Here is a 20,911-nt window from a genome sequence, read left to right as displayed (position 1 = left end):
ATGTTGACTTCAATGGTGTAAGTCGGACAACCGCTCGCGGAAGCATCCACTGCATTTCTCGAACACTATCAGAGAATAGATAAAATGTATCCCACGATTGGATGATTCGTTACAAACAAAGAATGATTTCTTTGACATAGGTGGAGTTCCAAATGTCATCGCTGAGTTGATGGTACCCATACCCCAATAAAGTCCACTGGTGGTTTTGCACCAGAAGTTTATCGTTGCAGGAAAGGATATTTTTCTTTGATCCGTCAAATGGACTGGAATACCAAGATAATAGTGACTAATGCTGTTGTGCGATAGCCAGGGAGTAGTCATGACTCCAGAATTTTTTCACACTCCAGATTAAAATACGAGCTCGACCAGAAAAAAATACAATGGGATTTTGCTGGGAGACAGAGGCTATGCTCTAAAGCAGGGGTTCTCAACCCCCGGCCCGCGGGCCGCATGCGGCCCGCAGACGTTCATTTTGCGGCCCGCGACATCTGTCATCGTGAACCCAATTATTAATGGCACGGTATTGTTACATATCAATTTAGCTACTTGGCTCTCTATCGCACCGTCTCTGTTTCGTTTGATTACACATTCTTTGATGTGTTTTGGATTCTTGATATACGCTCGAGTTTAGATTGTTATTGTTTTGAATCGTGATACCCTCAGACGAGGGTATCGTGTAGCACAGGGGTTCTCAACCCGCGGCCCGCAGACGTTTATTTTGCGGCCCGCGACATCTTTCATTATAAACGCAAGTACTGCTAACACAGTATTGTTACAAATTAATTTAGATACTTGACACTTTTATCGCACCGTCTCTGTTTCGTTTGATTACTCGTTGTTGAATGCAGTGGTTCTCAAACTGGGGCAGCGCCCCTAAGGCATGAAAGCATCTGAAGGAGGCGCGAAACTGCAGTCAACAGAAAAATTGTTCGCGCTGGGTGCAATTCATAGTTATTTCACTGTGTATAGTCTGGTTTCATATTTGAGAATTCTCTCATCAACAGCCATAACCTTCCATGCAGTGGCGGCTCGTGACAATATCGGGTGGTGGGGCAAGGGCTGCGAGCGACTTTTATCAACATGACGTCACAATGGCGTTTTCCAACGTAAAAAAGTAACTTTATGATGGTCACATGAATTTTCCGACAACAGTGATTTTAACGTAGGTGCCGCGAGAGGTTTGCCGGTGAGCCGTGACTTGAAGTGTGGTAACAAATGTTTTCTTCATTTATTTTTAATCAAAGGATTATTTTACAAAATGTACGTGAACTAAGAATCGTCCCTATGCCACGAATCAAGTATCAGGTCATCCTTAGTAGCATGCGTTTTGATTTCATGGTAGAGTTATAGATTACGCAAATCGATAGACCCTAAAATCCGACCGTCACCCCAAATTCGAAATCCGGATCCAGTCCGGCCAGGTAAAAAAACATTGAAATCCTGCTCCGGACTGTGGCCATCTCTGGTTACGACCAGAGTTGGATCAATTGTAATTTGTAATTGTAATTGAATGTAATTAATTACATTTTTCAATGTAATTGTAATGTAATTGTAATTGAAGCATTTTTATTTTGTGTAATTGTAATTGTAATTGTAATTTGACAAAAATTTTGCTCAATTACAATTTCAATTACATTAAATTGCTATTGAGACCTGACAAGCACAACATAAAACAATTGACTTATAATGCATTCTCTTTAAACGAACGACAAAGAATTTGGTGGATCCATTCGCGAAGGCCATTGACCGCGCCCTTGCGGGCGGAGTTTATTTTTATTTTTACCGCTATGCTGGCCTCGGCTGCCATTCCATACAATTTTTAAATTACTAACCAACCGATGGATTCGCAACACGTGGCTCACGATTGAATACGCCGAAAAGCGAACTGCTGAGCCGGCTAAAAGCAGCAGAATTGATAGTCCCATAGCTGGCGATCCAAGAGTCTAAATTTGATATGTATGGTCGTAATCGAAAGCTAGTGTCGCACTGATTCCGCAATAAAAGTATATTTCCAGGCAATGGTACCATCCCAAAATAGTCGTGAAAGTCTGGGAATCGGCATTGTTCTGAACAATCGCTATGGGCGTAACTGCAGCGCTCTCACTTTTCAGAACAGTCGGCCTTAAACGGCTATTTTGGAGCAGTTACATTGCCCTGACGAGATTTTATTTTGTATTTTCGGAATTAGTACATCAATAGCTTACGATGAAGACCAGATGCATCAAATTTGGACGCATGGATCGCCAGCTCTAGGACTATAAAGTTTGCTGGTTTTAGCCGACTTTTCAGTACGTTTGTCGGTGCATTCATCCGTGACTCACATATTGCGCATCTATCCGTGGGTTGGCAATCTACAATACGATTTCAGATCACGATGATGCATCGTTATTTCGTCTGGCTAACTAACCAGACCACTGGATATTATATAACGTCTTATCTGACAAAGCACGGTTTTGTTTTTACTCCTCATCCTAATTCCTACGTCCCTCGATAAAAATAATATTGTTTCTTTAATTGAAGAGCTTCTTGGAGGTACAGAACTTCAATATACAATTAAATAGTATATTCATATTGAAATGAACCCGAATATTTTCGGCTGACACTCGTCAGGGGTAATCGTCAGCAACTAGTAGAGAATTGGAAAGAACATTGTATGTGATACGATTGTTGATATACAATGTTCTTTCCAATTCTCTACTAGTTGCTGACGATTACCCCTGACGAGTGTCAGCCGAAAATATTCGGGTTCATTTCAATATGAATATACTATTTAATTGTTTCTTTAATTATATACTATATACGCAAATCCTGCAAATACTGCACCCTATCCTCAATCCTAACCCATAGGAAATTAGGTAAATAACATTTTACATTTCCAATTACGTGAGCCATAATTACCTAGCATACAAAACACGCTTACATTACGTCACAGTGACATCTTACATAGCATACTATGTACGCACATCAACGCAATTATTACTACACAATCTGAATTAGACTTGAATTGTTGTTAAATACGACGCTACGGTTGTCAAGGACCACGGTTGAATTTATGACTATTCAATTACATGTTCAACAGCAGCAATTGTAATTGTAATTGTAATGTAATTGATGCATGCAAGGAGTAATTGTAATTGTAATTGTAATGTAATTGATGCATGCAAGGAGTAATTGTAATTGTAATTGTAATTTGATATTTTTAGCATGGAGTAATTGTAATTGTAATGTAATTGAAACATTCATGAAAGTAATTGTAATTGTAATTGTAATTGAACTGAAATAATGTAATTGATCCAACTCTGGTTACGACCACGTGATAATAGGCAACCAAAGCGGAGGCACCCGGCGTACGATTGGATCAATAGACTGGACAACTTCTAGACCTCTCATTTTCGCTCTAAAGGCAACTGCGTAAACTACGTACGGAATAAAGATTCAATACGATTCATGTTCGCACTTGACTTGACCTGACTAATTCCAATGACTAGAACTCGAGAGATTGCGTAAGCCTAACTGGAAAGGTCAACGAGTTCGGACACATACGCAATTGTTATCTCATAGATTGGGCCTGTTATATTGAATCCAGAACATCAATTTGAATGGTCTTTGAAGAACTAAGGACAGCAGCCTCGGAACTTCGGTCTCGGAACAACGTAGGACATTTTGGCCTTGAAACTGGAGACTGTGACACAACACATACGGCTTACTGTCTATAAGTCTGCTGCGAAATCGCCGTTGGAAAATATATTAATCAATAAATACATGAATAAAAGCCGTAACTTAGTATACTGTTACAAGAAATCATCGAGAAGTAGCATACGCAATCTCATAACCCATTCCGGTATGGTACACTGTCAAAATCAATGCAAACAGACGAACACCGAACTTTGAGTAAAATAGATCGAGGAATAGGCTGATCGAATGATCAGCTGTTAGCCGACATCGAAAATGAAATAGCTATCGCAATTGACAGGGGATTGTAAGCAAATGGTTTGAAGGCCACAATTTCACAGTGAAATGGACATTGGCGAACATAAAATTATGTGAATATTTGAATGCAAACCGAGAATCTTGGTTAGCTGTTTCATGCGATCATCGAGATATACCATTGGAAATATCATCACCGATCTCGTTATGGAACGCAGACTATAGATTAGCACAGACCGACACCGGCTTTTGCGTGAGATCCGCAATGACGTAGGTAGGCTAAGTATCAGATCAGCGCGCATCTCTACCATACTCGACCTCGAAAACGAAATAACTGCCTCAATCATTGAGTGTCAACTTTAAGACTTGGCACCGCGTTCGATACTAAAATCAAGACATACCGTGTGAAAGCTCATGACAGATCTAGGTATGGAACATCGTTAAAATCAATAGAGACCAATAACGGCTTTTGCGTAAATTTGTTGGCGATAAATGAAGAGTCAGCTCTTACTCGACTTTGGAAACGAAATTACCACCCACATAGTTCAGTGACAAACTTAAAGGGGCACTGCGCTCAAAAAATGATGTGGTCTCAAATTGAAGAGTAGAACGAAAAAAAAATTTTGGCCGCAGCCGTTTTCTTCAGAACGCCACCGTAATGGAGCTGCAATTTATTGAAATTTCCAGAGTTGCAGCAGTCGCGGCTCCGGATAATCTCTTAACCCGTAACATGGCACGATGACTTCATCGTCGCACTTGCTCGACGCGATTACGCAGTCACGCAGAGGACGAGCTTCAGATAGTTGTCAGCCGATGTTCTGAAGCAAATATGTCTAACACTCCAAGGTGGTGTAGATACGGCGTTCCACGGACGATATTCAGTCACTAGATTTTTCTAGTAATCGGGCCTAGTGTATTCTATTTCTTGAGGGAAGGAATAGATCATGTCCTATTCTTATGTTATGTATAAAACATTACCATCACCAATCAGTGTGCCCTCTGAACATTTCAAAATTCAGAGCGGTCATAATTGGTTTCGCATTCAGGTTGGAGAATCATAAGATGAGGGTTTGAGAGTATCTTAAAATTATGGCTTGGGGATTAGTAACATTACAATATAATGAATATATTATATATGTTTTAGGGTCAGCTGCGGAGTTGTGGGCTCAGGTTAGGTTTGCGTGCCGTTGGATTTTGGTTAGGGATGATGAATTTTCCTACAGTACCCGAACCACCAATTTTGAATGTCATGAATTTTGTCATGTTCATGGGGAACCCTGACTGGTGGTATTCGTGTTGTGGATAAGAAATTACTGTTTCTCTGAAAAACGGCTACAGAATAAAGTGCTTTTCAACCTGTATGACGGTTCGTACTTGTGCGAACGTCCTCCTTTCCCGAATCCAAAATATGATAACCCTACATTATAGGAAATAGTGTGCGATGCCAGTGTTGATTTGAATGCGAAGTATTGGAATTTCGGCACACATTCATATAGCGTTGACATAATACGTCGATTTAGTGGAAAGTGATATTGTTGCGAGTGAATATTGTTCATGGGTTCGCCCTTTAAGCTTCGAAAGAAATAACTGCACGATACCCGCAGAAAAAGCAACGAAGACCTTGAGAACAGCGGAAGTGCGATATCTGTGATTTTTCTACTGCAGTGATTTTAGTATTTGATTAATCAGCAATACGATACACTAAATGTGAAATAATGACGCTCTGTACCTACAGGAAGGTCTACAAATACTATAAGCTATAGCTCAGTCCGTCGGCAACCATCAAGCATTGAAAAAGGTGACTACGTCATAATCAGAAACTACAACAAGAGGAAATTTGAACCGATTTTTGGACCAGAAGAGTACGAGGTAGTTGCTGTGCTTGATGATGGTGTGAAACTGCGAAAATTAATTGATGGGAGACACACCACCCGTCACATGAACGACGTCAAAGTTGTAACGTACCCAAGTGACAGAAGTCATGAACAATTGGTCAAGCAAAGGAATTAATACAATGATGACTGGGACTTTGAAATGACACAAACCATTGACAATACGGACTATACTGCAGCCGAACCTCTACAACACGAGGAGGACGACACACCTCACGTACAGGAGAATGCCTCCAACACGCTACCGAGAATGTTGAGTCGCCTAGCGGACTATAACTCACCTGGCTACTCCGAACTCGGCCTGTGAACTTTTCGAAATCCCAAAAGGGGGGATTGTTGTTATATCCTGCTTCTCGCTACAGCGAATTCACAAGTTTTGCCTCACAACATGTGTTGTGAAGACTGCTCATATATGCTGCCGCCTGCGCTCACAGTAGTGCAGTAATGTTGCTTTCTCGCATTGTTTCTTTCCTCAGATGTAGTTAGGATTATTAGCTCTAATCTAATAAATCTTCTGCTGGAATAGTCTGTCTGAAATCTCTCATCAGCATCAGAGGACGAGACTACAGCTATAAAGTCCTCGGATGTTTCTTTTTTATTATTTATTTTAATAAATAACGAGTAAGCAAAGTAGTCTTGATGTATCAGGCACTCGTGGAATATAGAATGCAAACAGTTCCAGTTCACTGTGTAATAATACAGCAACAGAACTGATTTCGACTTATATAGCATAGCCGCAGTGTTATCAATCACAGTTCGTTTTCTATCGGCCATTTGAAACCGACATACAGTCCATCATCACTAGGGTACTTTTTCCTTATAGCAGTCACGATGCAGGCTGGCAAGGGCATCCTGTTTTTGCTACCCAAAACGTCGCCATCAATAATCCATTCCAGTATGTGTCGATAAGACACCAAGCGATATTGTCTGCAATTGGAAAATATCAAAGTATATTGCAGCAATAAAAATAATGCTGAAAAGTAATAGCAGCATATATATGACAGTATAATGCTCCCAATTTATAAAGTGTAGGCATTTATATAAAAGCATGCGAGAAAATGTAAAGAATGCAGGAGATTGCCGTTTATATCCAGGAACCATGTCATAAGTCCCAAGACCCTGTCGCATACATATAGGTCCAATACTAAACAACACAAACAAAATGTTCTAGGACCCACTTGTTAGAAAGCCTTCTGCCAGGACCATGTGGTTGATTGTTATTATTCCAATTTTTCCTGTTCACTTTGAAAAACGTTTCAAGAATGGAGGGATGTATATGTACGAGAAAATCGTCATGTTCTGTTATGCAAGTCGACCCTCCATTCCCCAGAAGCTCCATTATTTGTTGTATTTCCCTGCAGCAGACGCGTTCATTCTGGTTTGTCATGGATGCACAGTTCAAGCAACTGCACCATTCATTGTTGTCAAGTGTCCGAAGTTGACTCTGGTTTTCTGACGATTCCTTTGACCAATACAATGAGATTGATAAATTGCATTCAAGAAACACAGGTACAATACTTACAGAGACATGAGTTTGTGCTTCTTGAGTTGCAACAAGACGGGCGAATTCCTCCTCTGAATATTGTGGCTCGAATTGATACGGCAGGCTCTCACCAAATATCGTGATATCATCGAAATCTTCTACATCTGTATCTTCATCAGAAGTTAATTCATCAACAAGATCTTCTTCCATACCATTAATAATTTTAACAAATTTTACGATATCTACGTGTCAAAGGAATTGCATGAATGAACTGATGGAGACAGAAGATTCGTTTGTGAAACTGAGAACAACAATGTTACGACAAAAAATTCCACAACAATATTGGAACTTTGATGAGAATGAAATTTTCGTGTTGATTATCTATACATCTGTGTCTTGAACAAGTAAACTAGACCGTATCAAGATAATGCCATGGGTTTGCCATGGGTAAATGATGCAAAATATCAAGTGTCTGTCTCTTCCGCAAGACCACTACTCCAAAGGTTGTGCACTGTGCAGTCAATAATACATCTTGAAAATGACAGCTGTATCTGCATCAATATACAACTGTAACGGCATCTCAGTATCATTCAACTGGCAAATACTATAGAGTCGTGACAAGCTCCAGACACATATCCTCCTGACCTAACACCGTACGTTGAGCGCCGCCTTGGTGTGCAAGACACGAGTCATTCATAACATCGACTGACAAAAGTTCGTCCTCTGCGTAATCGCGTCGAGCAAGTGCGACGATGAAGTCATCGTGCCATGTAACGGGTTAAGAGATTATCCGGAGCCGCGACTGCTGCAACTCTGGAAATTTCAATAAATTGCAGCTCCATTACGGTGGCGTTCTGAAGAAAACGGCTGCGGCCAAAATTTTTTTTTCGTTCTACTCTTCAATTTGAGACCACATCATTTTTTGAGCGCAGTGCCCCTTTAAAACTTGTTACAGCGGTCGATACTAACACTTACCGTGCCAAATGTCATGACCGATCTGGGTATAGAATATCGTCAAAATCAATGGAGACCAATACCGGCTTTTGAGTAAAATCTGTTTGCTGTACTATGTACATAATAGATCAGCACACACTGAACTTCGGAAACGGAATTACTACCATTATCTTTAAGTAGCAAGCCTGAAACTTGGAGCAGTGTTCAATACTACCTTCACGACATATCATACCAAGTTTCAAGAATTATCATGGTGCGAAACACCGTCAAAATCGACCTATACCAGCAAAGGTCGACTCAACGCATATTACGGTAACCGAGTTCAGATATAGATACGATTGTTACATCACACCTTAAGGGCGAGTAGGCATATTTGCCCCGGTTGCTCGGCCATTGTACGAATAGGAGAGAGTAAATCACCGTTTCTTTATTGTGCGCGGCTTTGAGAGAATAGATAGTGAAATCTTGTTATGAGCGCTACCGGGGCAAGCCCCGGCTAGGCATTCACAAAGCGAAAACACAGAAGTGAATTCGATTTTCGCAGAGACTTCGCTATGTATGGGCGTTTGCAAGCGAAAGCACAAGAAGAACGCGGGTTTCGCTGTGATCTCGGTATATATTGATTGCTGTGCGTCTATAAATGGTTAAATTGTTATTGAACAGAATTTTAGGTGGGGCAATGCCCCAGTTGCCCTATAGGACGAGCCGCCACTGCTTCCATGCCATCAAACTAGCGGTTTGTATTGCTAGCATTCTGGTTGCATTTTGTTATATGACGTTAGGGGGGTTGAAATTTTTCTCTAACTAAAAGGGGAGTGTGTCTAAAAGAGTTTGAGAACCACTGCTTTAATGGGGCGTTTCTTGATGTATGTTCGACTTCAGATTGTTATTGTTTTGAAGCGGTATTCGGCTGGACTCGGATTCAAGAGAATCCCGCTATGTAGTAGGCCTACACTTTTAAAGAGTGTTTGACTCTGCCGACTACGTTCCAGACGCATCGTTCAAAATTGCTTGGAATATGGCTAAACCCGAAAAATCTCCTATAGAAGGTGTGATTTCAATAAAACCTTAACATTGTGTGCGAATATTTGCTGTTTCCGGAACTTAGCAGCAAGGACAACATCACCTGACAAATTTCTAAGATACAGTCGTCCGATTTAATCGTAACCAGACGAGTAACATTAATGCCAGTCGATCTTTTATCGCATGTTCTCAAACACGTTGCCGCGTAGGCTATTTTAACCGTGGGGAGGGGACCAGCGAAAATATCAACTTGACAAAGGTGGCTTCTGTAACTATTCGTGTAGGGCCCCATGCATGGAAGGAAATGATAAGGGATGATTGGTTTGCTCAGAAACGGCCCCATTCTCATATCACTCAGAACTTAATGTGATAATGGCCTCTGTAACGCAAAAGTCAACGTAATTTATATTTGCTCGCTCACGCATTGAAACTGAATTCGGTTCTCTGGTGTTAGGGTTTGAAGTTGCATATACCGACTCGGCAACGAATGCAATACACGCTCCATGAAATGATTTACTTGCGCCGCTAGAAGATAGGCCTACACATTCTCACAAGCAGCAGCTGCAAACTTACGAGCGCTGTCCATTAATACTTTATGATACATAAAAATGTACTAAATGCCTGTATACGACTGGTAAATAGGCTACAGTAGCCTAAATTTAGTAGTAGCCCACAAATACATGGTAATAATATTCTGCGGCCCGCAGCGTCTTTTGCTGTTAAAATGCGGCCCGTTATACAAGGGAAGTTGAGAACCCCGGGTGTAGCATCTTACCTCCCATAGAAAAATGAACATTGGAAATGAATCTTCGTAAACGCTGTCATCTTGGGTAATATAGCTTGTGTAACTTATATAACCTTAACCTCGAGCCACTAATGCTAATGTGAGTTAGTAACAATCAAATGCTATGGGAGCGAGTTCAATGCCTGCAGTTAGGGGCTGTGCAATCAAGAAATCGATTCAATGAGTCGGGCATAAAGCCTGCAGTTCACTCCAGATAAGGTACTTTGATAAGAGTTTTATGGGGTTTGCCGATCGTGTGACGATAATATGTAGACTGGTTCGACAAGCATTTTGGCTGTTTTTATAAAATAGGTTAATGAAAGTTACATAAAGGTCTGGGAGTGGCGTCACTTCCGGTTTGCTTTGAGGAATAACCCCTGGGGGTCAGTTTCTCCCTGGTTAGAGTTTTACTAATAGAGGTAAATAACTACACTATGAACAATATTCTCTATGCTACCAGGGTCAGACAGAAGGCATCTAACTGAGGAGGAAAGAGTCGTTGGAAACCGAACATGCCGTCTTCTGACAATGTACTTCCCTACCTGTCCATTGACATGTTCAGCAGTAGTTTAAATCTGATCTGTTATAGGTTTATCTCTGACAGTGCAGAACGTGATCCCGACCTGTCGCCGGATAACAAAGGATCTGTTCAGGAAGCAGTTCAGTTATGCAACAAGGTTCGAAAAGTCGTTGTATTTTCTATTCATGTGCTATTTGATGTGCAGAAACTAGAAACGTTGAGCCTCAACTTGTGGTGTTATTGAGGGGTGTGCAAACTGCCGAATGTGTGCCAGGTCCGGCGCACAGAAAAACATTGCGAGGCCCGTGAAGCAGTGGCAGTTTTGAATGGTATGCTGTCCATTCGATGAGTACCGGTATCTAATTTCGCCTATGGTCTGACACAGGGGTTTTTGCCCTTATTTCGGACGTGCTCCAAATGCTCTGTGGTCCACTTCTGCGAGTCTTATTGAGTATTAGTACTGCTAAAATAGGGCTGGAATACTGAACTTGTAATGAAGGCTGATAGTCGTAAGCTATCGCGCTTCTGAAGATTGCCAGCAAACCTGGACAAGAATAAATTGGCACTGACGGTTTTCATATTGACGGTCCGATACAGGTAGAAAAATTTGCTGATGGCCAGATTCCTTCAACTATGTTGTTCCCATAATGCCAGTCCATAGTCCTACCATATTAACAAGGCAAACAGATTCGAGGTTGGGCAGAGAAATGCCAACAACTATATTTTCATAGCCTATGTCAGTTATGTGAATTCATGTTTGTAAGGGCATACCTATCATAGTACTTAATATTATAAAACAAGAATACTGGAGCTGGTTGAGTGCAATATTAGCAGTGTAATCATGCGCTTACATCTGAAAAGTAACGGACAGAAATTTTTTTATTTAAATTTATTTGTAAATTTAGGTGTGGGGGTAAGATGAGACAAAATCATGGGGGTAAGATGAGACATGGGTATCAGAGGGCTTTTCTATTGAAGGCCTCGGAAGATTAAAAATTTACTGTTGAAGGCACACAAAATGTATTATTTATCTAGTAGTTTACCAGATGTGACATTACAAGACAAAATGATAACGAAACTCTTATCTCATGGTTAATTGGTTTTCGATGTCATTTATATTTGTATATGATGTATCAATTCTTTTTAAAAATGAATTGTTTCATGATTATTATATTTTATTCACAATGTTGCTGGATGGTTGATTCATCATTGTGGATGAATTGGTGGTGTAATGAGCATAAATTGCTTGGTGTCTCATCTTAAACACAGTCTGTCTCATCTTACCCTCACCTGGGGGTAAGTTGAGACATTTGAGCAAGGATTTTTGTGGGCCAAGAAATCCATCAGTATGTTGTTACTGTGTAATTTAGATCTGCAAAGCGAAAATTGGCGCAATTCTGATGCCCTGGAGATTGGCTAATATTCGGTGGATTGTTAATCTAAAATGAGGGAAGCTCTTGTGAAAAAATATCCATATGCTCGGTGATCAACAGTCGGAAATATGAATCATATGAAGCTGCGATCACGCATGAGATCATGCGATCATTTGCATCACACTGTCGTCATAGGCTATAGTGTGCACCGTGACAACAGATATGCAGGCGGAAAATGCACATCCTCCTATGGCCTTGGCCTTACATTTCTACGAGTTACGGTGCACCGTGCACTAGTCCCTTAATCATTATGAAAAATGTTGCACACCCCTGATTTAACACATTGAGGTTAAGTAACTCTGTTGGTACTTATCTTTGTTGACGATCTAGGCTATTGTCAAACCATTTAGTGGGCAGCTAATTGATATGTACTATCTGGTTGGAATTTGTTGACGCGACACATGCACTGTGAAATATTGCCCCCCCCCTACCAGCACTCTCCAAATATATTTAAGATAATTATCTTTCATAGAGCTCAGAATGTGATGCTGCTTTATGGGAGGAGGAGGTATTATTGGCCTTGCGTTTTCATGGAGATCGGTTGAATGAAGATCCCAACCTTAACAGGTAGGCTACACTATGCACCAATACCACAGAAATATTCGGCTCATTGTAAATTATATTCCGTTCTCAGCCTCATTGCTAAAGTTTGTGTTCAACACACCAAGGAGAGCTTCATGAAAGTTTGTGAACGGATATTTGTCGACCCAAATTGCAACTGGGGCAGAGTAGTTGCTGTGTTCTACTTTGCATACAGACTTATAAAAAAGGTGACTGCTATTTTTGTGTTTGTGTTTTGTTTTTATATATTTCCTCAATTTAGGCTGTATGCACAACCATGGATGAACACGAAGGCATAGATTTGATTAGACATATTATGAGTTGGGCGATGGACTGCTTATATCAGTATGTTATTAGGTGGATTGTCCAAAAGGGAGGTTGGGTGAGTTCTGTTTCTGATATTATTTCTGTTCTAGGCACAACATAAGTCATTAAGTCATCGTGTTTCATTATTGTAACACCATAGTAGTAGAGTATAGTAGTAGAATATTCTACGGCGTGCAGTTGATTTCGAAATTACAAGGCAGCCAGGCGTGACCGCAGCTCCGTGTGGCTAGGTAAAATTGCCTTACTCCAGCAGTATTACCAGTTCACTCCGAACAGTGACACAGTGTTGTTTAAATAACTATCACATAACCATTAAACACACGCAAACATATGATTAACGATGCCATGTAAAATTGTTTCATTGTGGGACAGCTCGAATTATTCACTATGCAATTAACATGAAAGAATGCCTTTATAAATATCTTACCTTTTTCATATTTTATAAGTTTTTAGAACATGGACTCTCTAATACCATAATATTTACGAATCATTCGAACATGACATAGATCTAATCCTGTATAAGATAGCCTACCTTAGAAATAACTGTTTTTCATAATGAAGAAGTTGGAGTCGGGGTCATTTTCACAAACTCTGACTCCAGTCAGTTTTTTTTCCACAACTCCGACCCCAGTTAGATTAGTTTCCATGACTCCCGGCTCCACGGTGTGTTAAAATTGCCCAACCTACGGCTCCACAGCCCTGGTATCAACAGCAACGTTGGGCAAGAGTAGCCCAGATGAACCTCCAAGTTTGAGACGTACAACAGACAAGACTCGAGCTATGAACCTCTAGCGCCAGGACATTAGTATAAACAACTGAGCCACTCACCCACTTAATGACAACTGAGTCTCGAGGTTGTGGCTGTTCGATCAAGTACGCTTGAGAGAAATTGTTAAAGTCGACAACGTTCAAGTAGCACATTACATATTTCAGGCAAAGATCAAAGAATGCATTGAAACATCGGGGGCGTATGCGGTTTCACTGTCTGCCGCAGTCATACTTACACTTATGTTTGCATGGTGGAAGCGGCAATGATCTACAGATTGGACTCGGACATACAGTCACTCATAACTTGACTTGGAATTCTCAGCCCTACTGGTAATACGAGAGAATCGTGCTCAATTTCCGGAGCCCACAAAACTGACGAGGGTGCCGTGCTCGAGCGGACGCGGTCCGCCGTTCGTTATTTATTGTCGTCTGTTTTTCGTTATTTGCACATTCTCGTACGAAGCATGGTGGAAGCGGCAATGATCTACAGATTGGACTCGGACATACAGTCACTCATAACTTGACTTGGAATTCTCAGCCCTACTGGTAATACGAGAGAATCGTGCTCAATTTCCGGAGCCCACAAAACTGACGAGGGTGCCGTGCTCGTGCGGACGCGGTCCGCCGTTCGTTATTTATTGTCGTCTGTTTTTCGTTATTTGCACATTCTCGTACGAAGCATGGTGGAAGCGGCAATGATCTACAGATTGGACTCGGACATACAGTCACTCATAACTTGACTTGGAATTCTCAGCCCTACTGGTAATACGAGAGAATCGTGCTCAATTTCCGGAGCCCACAAAACTGACGAGGGTGCCGTGCTCGTGCGGACGCGGTCCGCCGTTCGTTATTTATTGTCGTCTGTTTTTCGTTATTTGCACATTCTCGTACGAAGCATGGTGGAAACGGCAATGATCTACAGATTGGACTCGGACATACAGTCACTCATAACTTGACTTGGAATTCTCAGCCCTACTGGTAATACGAGAGAATCGTGCTAAATTTCCGGAGCCCACAAAACTGACGAGGGTGCCGTGCTCGTGCGGACGCGGTCCGCCGTTCGTTATTTATTGTCGTCTGTTTTTCGTTATTTGCACATTCTCGTACGAAGCATGGTGGAAACGGCAATGATCTACAGATTGGACTCGGACATACAGTCACTCATAACTTGACTTGGAATTCTCAGCCCTACTGGTAATACGAGAGAATCGTGCTCAATTTCCGGAGCCCACAAAACTGACGAGGGTGCCGTGCTCGTGCGGACGCGGTCCGCCGTTCGTTATTTATTGTCGTCTGTTTTTCGTTATTTGCACATTCTCGTACGAAGCATGGTGGAAGCGGCAATGATCTACAGATTGGACTCGGACATACAGTCACTCATAACTTGACTTGGAATTCTCAGCCCTACTGGTAATACGAGAGAATCGCGCTCAATTTCCGGAGCCCACAAAACTGACGAGGGTGCCGTGCTCGTGCGGACGCGGTCCGCCGTTCGTTATTTATTGTCGTCTGTTTTTCGTTATTTGCACATTCTCGTACGAAGCATGGTGGAAGCGGCAATGATCTACAGATTGGACTCGGACATACAGTCACTCATAACTTGACTTGGAATTCTCAGCCCTACTGGTAATACGAGAGAATCGTGCTCAATTTCCGGAGCCCACAAAACTGACGAGGGTGCCGTGCTCGTGCGGACGCGGTCCGCCGTTCGTTATTTATTGTCGTCTGTTTTTCGTTATTTGCACATTCTCGTACGAAGCATGGTGGAAGCGGCAATGATCTACAGATTGGACTCGGACATACAGTCACTCATAACTTGACTTGGAATTCTCAGCCCTACTGGTAATACGAGAGAATCGTGCTCAATTTCCGGAGCCCACAAAACTGACGAGGGTGCCGTGCTCGTGCGGACGCGGTCCGCCGTTCGTTATTTATTGTCGTCTGTTTTTCGTTATTTGCACATTCTCGTACGAAGCATGGTGGAAGCGGCAATAATCTACAGATTGGTTCCAAATTGCTATACACAAATTTCAATTAAAGAAACTAACCCAATTCTGTCTGTTCATTAACTATTGGTGATTAGACCGTTACAGCACGGGAGACTTTTTGTGAAACAAATTCCGGACCCTCTTTAGCGCCCACTACAGGATTTTAAAAGAGATGTAACACGTTGTCCGGCTTTAAGACGTCATACTAACTAAGCAATGACCCTCAATTGTATGTAGTAATGGAGTTTAGGAGATTGTTATACTTACTCGGGTCCGCCCCGGGGCGGAACTGAGTTGTTCGGATAGTGTTTCAAAACCCTGCTAAACTGGGTAAGTCGGTACGACGTCTGGTCATGTATATTCATCAGTTCCAAAACAGCTTTTTTTTCTACCCCTTCCGCCCAAAAGAGCATTGATCTTGGGCCCACCATAGGATAGTCGATGTAACTTGTGTCGTGTTGTGTTATGTATGATTTCTGTCAGTAATATTGATTCTTTCATATATTAGGCTACTATAAAATGCACCAGCAAGTTGCACATCCGGTGATTTCCAACCTTTCATGATCGCGACCTCATTTCCAACCAATGATATATATATTATTGGTTCCAACTTGAAAATGTTCTGTCGCAAAGCTAAAAACTTGAGAAGCTGATTAATTTAAAAAAAATCAGCATACCCAAACTTACGACCTAGGAAGCTGATTACGTCCAAAGTCATCGCGATCCCCAGATAAAGGTAAACAGCCGCTGTGTGTGACTGAAGCATCCAAGCGGCCTTAACCAACTCTAGGAATATACCGTTAGCTTATAATTGCGATTACAATCAGACTTATTTCAGTAAATTATGGTTATTTATATGTATTTATTTTTATTGCATTTTTTGACGAGGGTGGTTCCTGGTGCCCATACTTAGAGATTACGCAAATCGATAGACCCTAATTTTTCTAAGCCCATCCGAAAGTGTTTCTAACACGATCCTGGTGTGTTACGACCAGGGCTTTGGAGCCGGAGCCGGAGCTCTACATAAAATACAGCCGGAGCTGGAGCCCGATATTTGAGGAGTAGCTCCAGCTCCGACGTATTTCATAATATGTTAATATATACCCAGGTAACACGGCCACTTGGGGACAACAAGGGACCAACGTGGGTCGATAGCAGGTGACCGCGAGGGAAACCACCTGGTAACCACAAAATTGTGGCGGCTATATCTGTCGGTATTAGGTGGGGTACCACGTGGGTGCCCCACGATGCCGGATAGGTGCCACAGCCCGCCGCCGCAATCCACCACTAGCCCTGTCTCCCACTTCTGTACTATCTCATCCACCAATATCATACCCCGAAACCTAATACAACAACATCTATTCACACAGTCATCGGGCAAATCAGTATATTGCAAAATTTATACATGCAGAGAAACTGTACAGTTGGCGATAGTGAGTAGTAACAAATACACATTACACAAAGATGTATGGGTCACGGCAGAACATTAAACCCTTGTCCTTGTGGTGTTGCACGTTTGGTTGAAAAATTTGAGTGATCCACACAAGTAATTCGAGGTAGTAATTTGAGGCAGCGATGAAAAAATTATCAAAATTGGCAAGACTTGAAAAAGAAGCAATTACCGCAATCTAGCAAAAGAATACTAAAAGATATGGCAAGAATATGTACAAAGGCAGTGTCACATGAAGCAAGGTAATGCATGATAAAGAAATTGGAAAACCATGTGCAAAAGGCATCACATACAGCAAGGAATAGAATGATAAAAAACATGGCAAGGATATGAACAGAAATCATCATTATATGAAGCAGTGATCAATTGAAATCGGTTACCGTAGTCACTCAATATGCAGGTCAAACTTGATTACGTCAAGGCATGACATTAATTAAAATCTGAAGAGGCAGCAGGTACGAGATCAGTTTTGGAATGTGAAGAGTTTGCAATGGGTATTGGGCAATTCCTCTTTACCCTCAACAGTGCAAAGATGTTCATTATCAATTTGTGTTCTAGGCCTAGGGAATTTCTGGGTGCGAATAATTTTGAATGCAACACACACATTCCCAAATTTTTCAACTGAACACGTGGACCATTCTAATGGAAGGATAATGTCGTTCTATGCAAGGCAGATATTAAAACTAACAAGACGAGCCAACTTCAAATTCCCCGATTCAACATAACGATAGACGTATGTTATTAGTTTCACAACAGATACGCAGAATTTCTCCGTGCAAATAAATAAGCATCAACATCGGCTACAGAAAACCATCCAATATATTCAATGTAACATTCGTACATTTGGGAGATTTCCATCAAGATATGACTCGGCAAGGAAATTACACGACTGCACTCACCTACTCTTTCAGAATTCTTCAATAGGTTTTGCCTACTTGCACCACTTACTCAAGCAACTATGTGTAGACTACTCCAACTTCTACTTGAACACTGTGAACAGTTTACGAAAAACTGACAACTTATTCTTTACAATTAGGATTTTGAAAGGTGGCTAGTAGTTTCAGGATAAGTTTGTTTAAACAACAGCACGAAAAAGCCTCTTTTATCTATAGTGGACGCATAAATTAGTCATTTTGAATTAGCCTACAGAGATACATATTTCGAAATTAGCCTCCCCGATTAACTGCTAGATTATGGAATCCATTGAAAAAAGTCTACTCTCTGATACTACTCAATTCATTTTGTACTTCCACCTGAAATAGTTTTTACATGTCTTGGAAATTGCTCCTTCCACTTCAAATTTGGTAATGCATAACTCCTACTTGAGCAACTCCGGCAATATTTCAATGTCTTGGTATATCCTGGCACAGAAACGTCCAGAGTGCAATAGCCACACAGCCGAGGTAGCTTGGATTATCATACAATCGGAACACTATTTGCGTGCTCACAGTTAAATGAAACGATTGCTATTATGAATACGCCGCGCTTTTCTGGTTGAAGGTAACCCCAATGCTTCAGATTGTGGCATTGTGGCACTCTTGACTCCAGCTCTTTTGTCCGTACCTTGAACCGCCGGCACGATCTCTGGAGTTCTGAAGCCATTTTCGAATGGAGCTTTCAACGTCCTTTTCGGTGCATTCTTTTGTGGCCAAGTTCATCTTGACTGCAGCTGTTCAAGATAAATCAGTCCATAACTGAATAAAATACTTCAAATTCTATCGAGCAACATACCAAAAACACTATTAAAAATTACTGTATCTTTCAGACAGATTTTGTCATCCTTTCTTCCGAAGACACTGCAGCAATTTGCAAATTCATTTTTCATTAGTCTTGGCATTGTCCGCCTTATGAATTCGTCAGTAGTATTTCCACCAACACCGATAAGAGCCTTCACCTATAAGAAAGTGCAGATTAGTACGCGCCTGCACCTTAATTGGCAGGGGTATTTTTTACAATTTGTTCAAATACTCCAGAATCACTTTTTACAAGCTGATCCATCTGTTTGAGTTCCTCGCCATCTTTAATTGGAAACGCGGCAGGGAGTTCTGTAGGCAGAGACACTTTGAAGTGTGGCAGAATCAAGTCCATGTTTCTTTCTGTTTTGTAAACACTCTTTGACATTTGCTTGATGTCTTGTTGAACGTTGAGGACTTTATGGCCCATGGTTTTCAATGTAGCTTTCAATGTAGCTTGTAATCTAGCATCCATGGCTCGCAATGCAACATCCATGCTGGCTTGCAATTGAGCTGATATGCCTGTAAGATAAAAATGATAGTTTTAATTTTTTATATACTGCGGAAATAAAATCATACACACCGCGACTGTGATTTGGAGTGGATTTGACGGAGGTTGCTATATCCTCACCAATGTCAATTTCACTGTCATCGAGAGATTTATCTGGTTCGCCATCCAAGCAGTCGGGCACGTCCTCCCCAGCGTCTATTTCATCGTCGTCGAGAGAGTGGAGCGATCGATTGCTTTGTCCGTCTATACTGGTAGGCTTTTTGACTGAGAAACCTAAAATACAGCAAGACTGTAGAAAAAATGAACTATAATTAGATCGTCACCAATTTCGACCGATTCCAAATTCATATTTTCCCCATGGTGCCAATATATCTGTCCTAAAATACTTTACTTCATACTAATTTACGAATCAAATTTTGAAAATACTGTCTAGCAATAACTATAATATCCTTCAAGTAAAATAGTTGTCGGCACCGGCGACATTCACAAAACAGATGAGCGAAAAATGACTTTGTGCGACAATTTTGTAGTACGAATGTATCAAGTAGATAACAAGAAATATGGATGATGGCAAATGAGAAAGCGTGTAATCTAATTAATCAGTATCACCACGAATCGGTTTTGAGTGTGACACCATATTGAGTAGCTTTCGTCGCGACAATTGTTTTCTCATTATATCGGTGTTTAAGCTGTATTGCTGCATTTTCGGATTAATGTCACTGAGTTGATTGATCGTTTCAGTCAAGTTGATTGGACGGCTGGACTCTGGTTCAAGGGGACCAGATGAGTAACAGCAATGTCAGTCGATCTTTTACCACATGTTCTGAAACAAGTTGCCGCGAAGACTACTCTAGCCTCGCATTGGACTAATCCACTGGCTCCAGTCCATATACATTGCAGAGCTTATTATCTGGGTACATTTATCAGAGTGGGCATATTTGCAGACGAAATGCTGGCGGGGCAAAAGTGGGGAGGGACCAGCGAAAGACATCAACTTGATAAAGCTGACTTTTTTAACTATGGAATGAAAGGAGAAGGGTTGTTGGTTTGCTCAGAAATGACCCCGAACGCCAGACTTCTTCTCGTATATTTGTGAGCTTAAAGTGATAATTGCCTCAGTACCGAAAAAGTGAAAGTAATTTAATGCTTGCTCGCTCACGCATTGAAACAGAAAGTTCGGTTCTATGGTGGAAGAGTTTGAAGGTGCATATAACGACTTGGTAACGAATGCAATGCACGCTCCATGAAGGGAGTTACTTGCGCCGCTGGAAGATACTTATTCTCACAAAAATACAGCAACTGCAAACTTACGAACTTCGCCCATCAATGCTTTACAATTCATAAAAATGTCCTAAATGTCCGTATACGATTGGTAGATAGGCTACAGAAACCCAAATTTAATAGCAGCCCAAAAATACAAGGTAATAATGTTCTGCGGAAGTTGAGAAACCCTGCTCTAAAGTGTACCTGATGACTCCATTAACAAATCCACAGCCGGCAAAAGGAAAAAAGTACAACTATATGCACTCAAAAACACGCGTTCCGGTCCGGAAGTTT

At 41.3% G+C, this 20,911-nt stretch overlaps 3 protein-coding genes across 3 annotated transcripts; 1 reads left to right on the top strand and 2 right to left on the bottom strand.

Moving 5' to 3' along the window:
* Positions 1-6,476: 6,476 nt before the first annotated feature.
* LOC145435512 (uncharacterized) lies at positions 6,477-7,933 on the bottom strand. The gene is made up of 3 exons (XM_080312793.1): positions 7,342-7,933; positions 6,998-7,281; positions 6,477-6,746 (listed from the first exon to the last, which is right to left on the bottom strand). The coding sequence occupies exons 1-3, from the start codon at positions 7,510-7,512 to the stop codon at positions 6,569-6,571; spliced, it is 633 nt and encodes a 210-aa protein (XP_080168919.1). The 5' UTR covers positions 7,513-7,933; the 3' UTR covers positions 6,477-6,568.
* A 1,090-nt stretch (positions 7,934-9,023) lies between these two features.
* Positions 9,024-15,724, top strand: LOC145435511 (apoptosis regulator BAX-like). The gene is made up of 7 exons (XM_080312792.1): positions 9,024-9,305; positions 10,524-10,593; positions 10,653-10,740; positions 12,489-12,583; positions 12,651-12,786; positions 12,840-12,959; positions 13,838-15,724. The coding sequence occupies exons 1-7, from the start codon at positions 9,275-9,277 to the stop codon at positions 13,937-13,939; spliced, it is 642 nt and encodes a 213-aa protein (XP_080168918.1). The 5' UTR covers positions 9,024-9,274; the 3' UTR covers positions 13,940-15,724.
* Positions 15,725-17,033: 1,309 nt separating this feature from the next.
* Positions 17,034-20,070, bottom strand: LOC145435489 (uncharacterized). The gene is made up of 4 exons (XM_080312768.1): positions 19,427-20,070; positions 19,064-19,365; positions 18,842-19,004; positions 17,034-18,779 (listed from the first exon to the last, which is right to left on the bottom strand). Exons 2-4 carry the CDS (start codon positions 19,337-19,339, stop codon positions 18,625-18,627), a joined length of 594 nt encoding a protein of 197 aa, XP_080168894.1. The 5' UTR covers positions 19,340-19,365; positions 19,427-20,070; the 3' UTR covers positions 17,034-18,624.
* Between the last annotated feature and the right edge of the window lie 841 nt (positions 20,071-20,911).

Source organism: Botryllus schlosseri, chromosome 3, assembly GCF_051294905.1.
Source record: "Botryllus schlosseri isolate E-star chromosome 3, Bs_hap1, whole genome shotgun sequence".
Classification (NCBI taxonomy): domain Eukaryota; kingdom Metazoa; phylum Chordata; class Ascidiacea; order Stolidobranchia; family Styelidae; genus Botryllus; species Botryllus schlosseri.
This window is presented reverse-complemented; position numbering and strand designations above follow the sequence as displayed.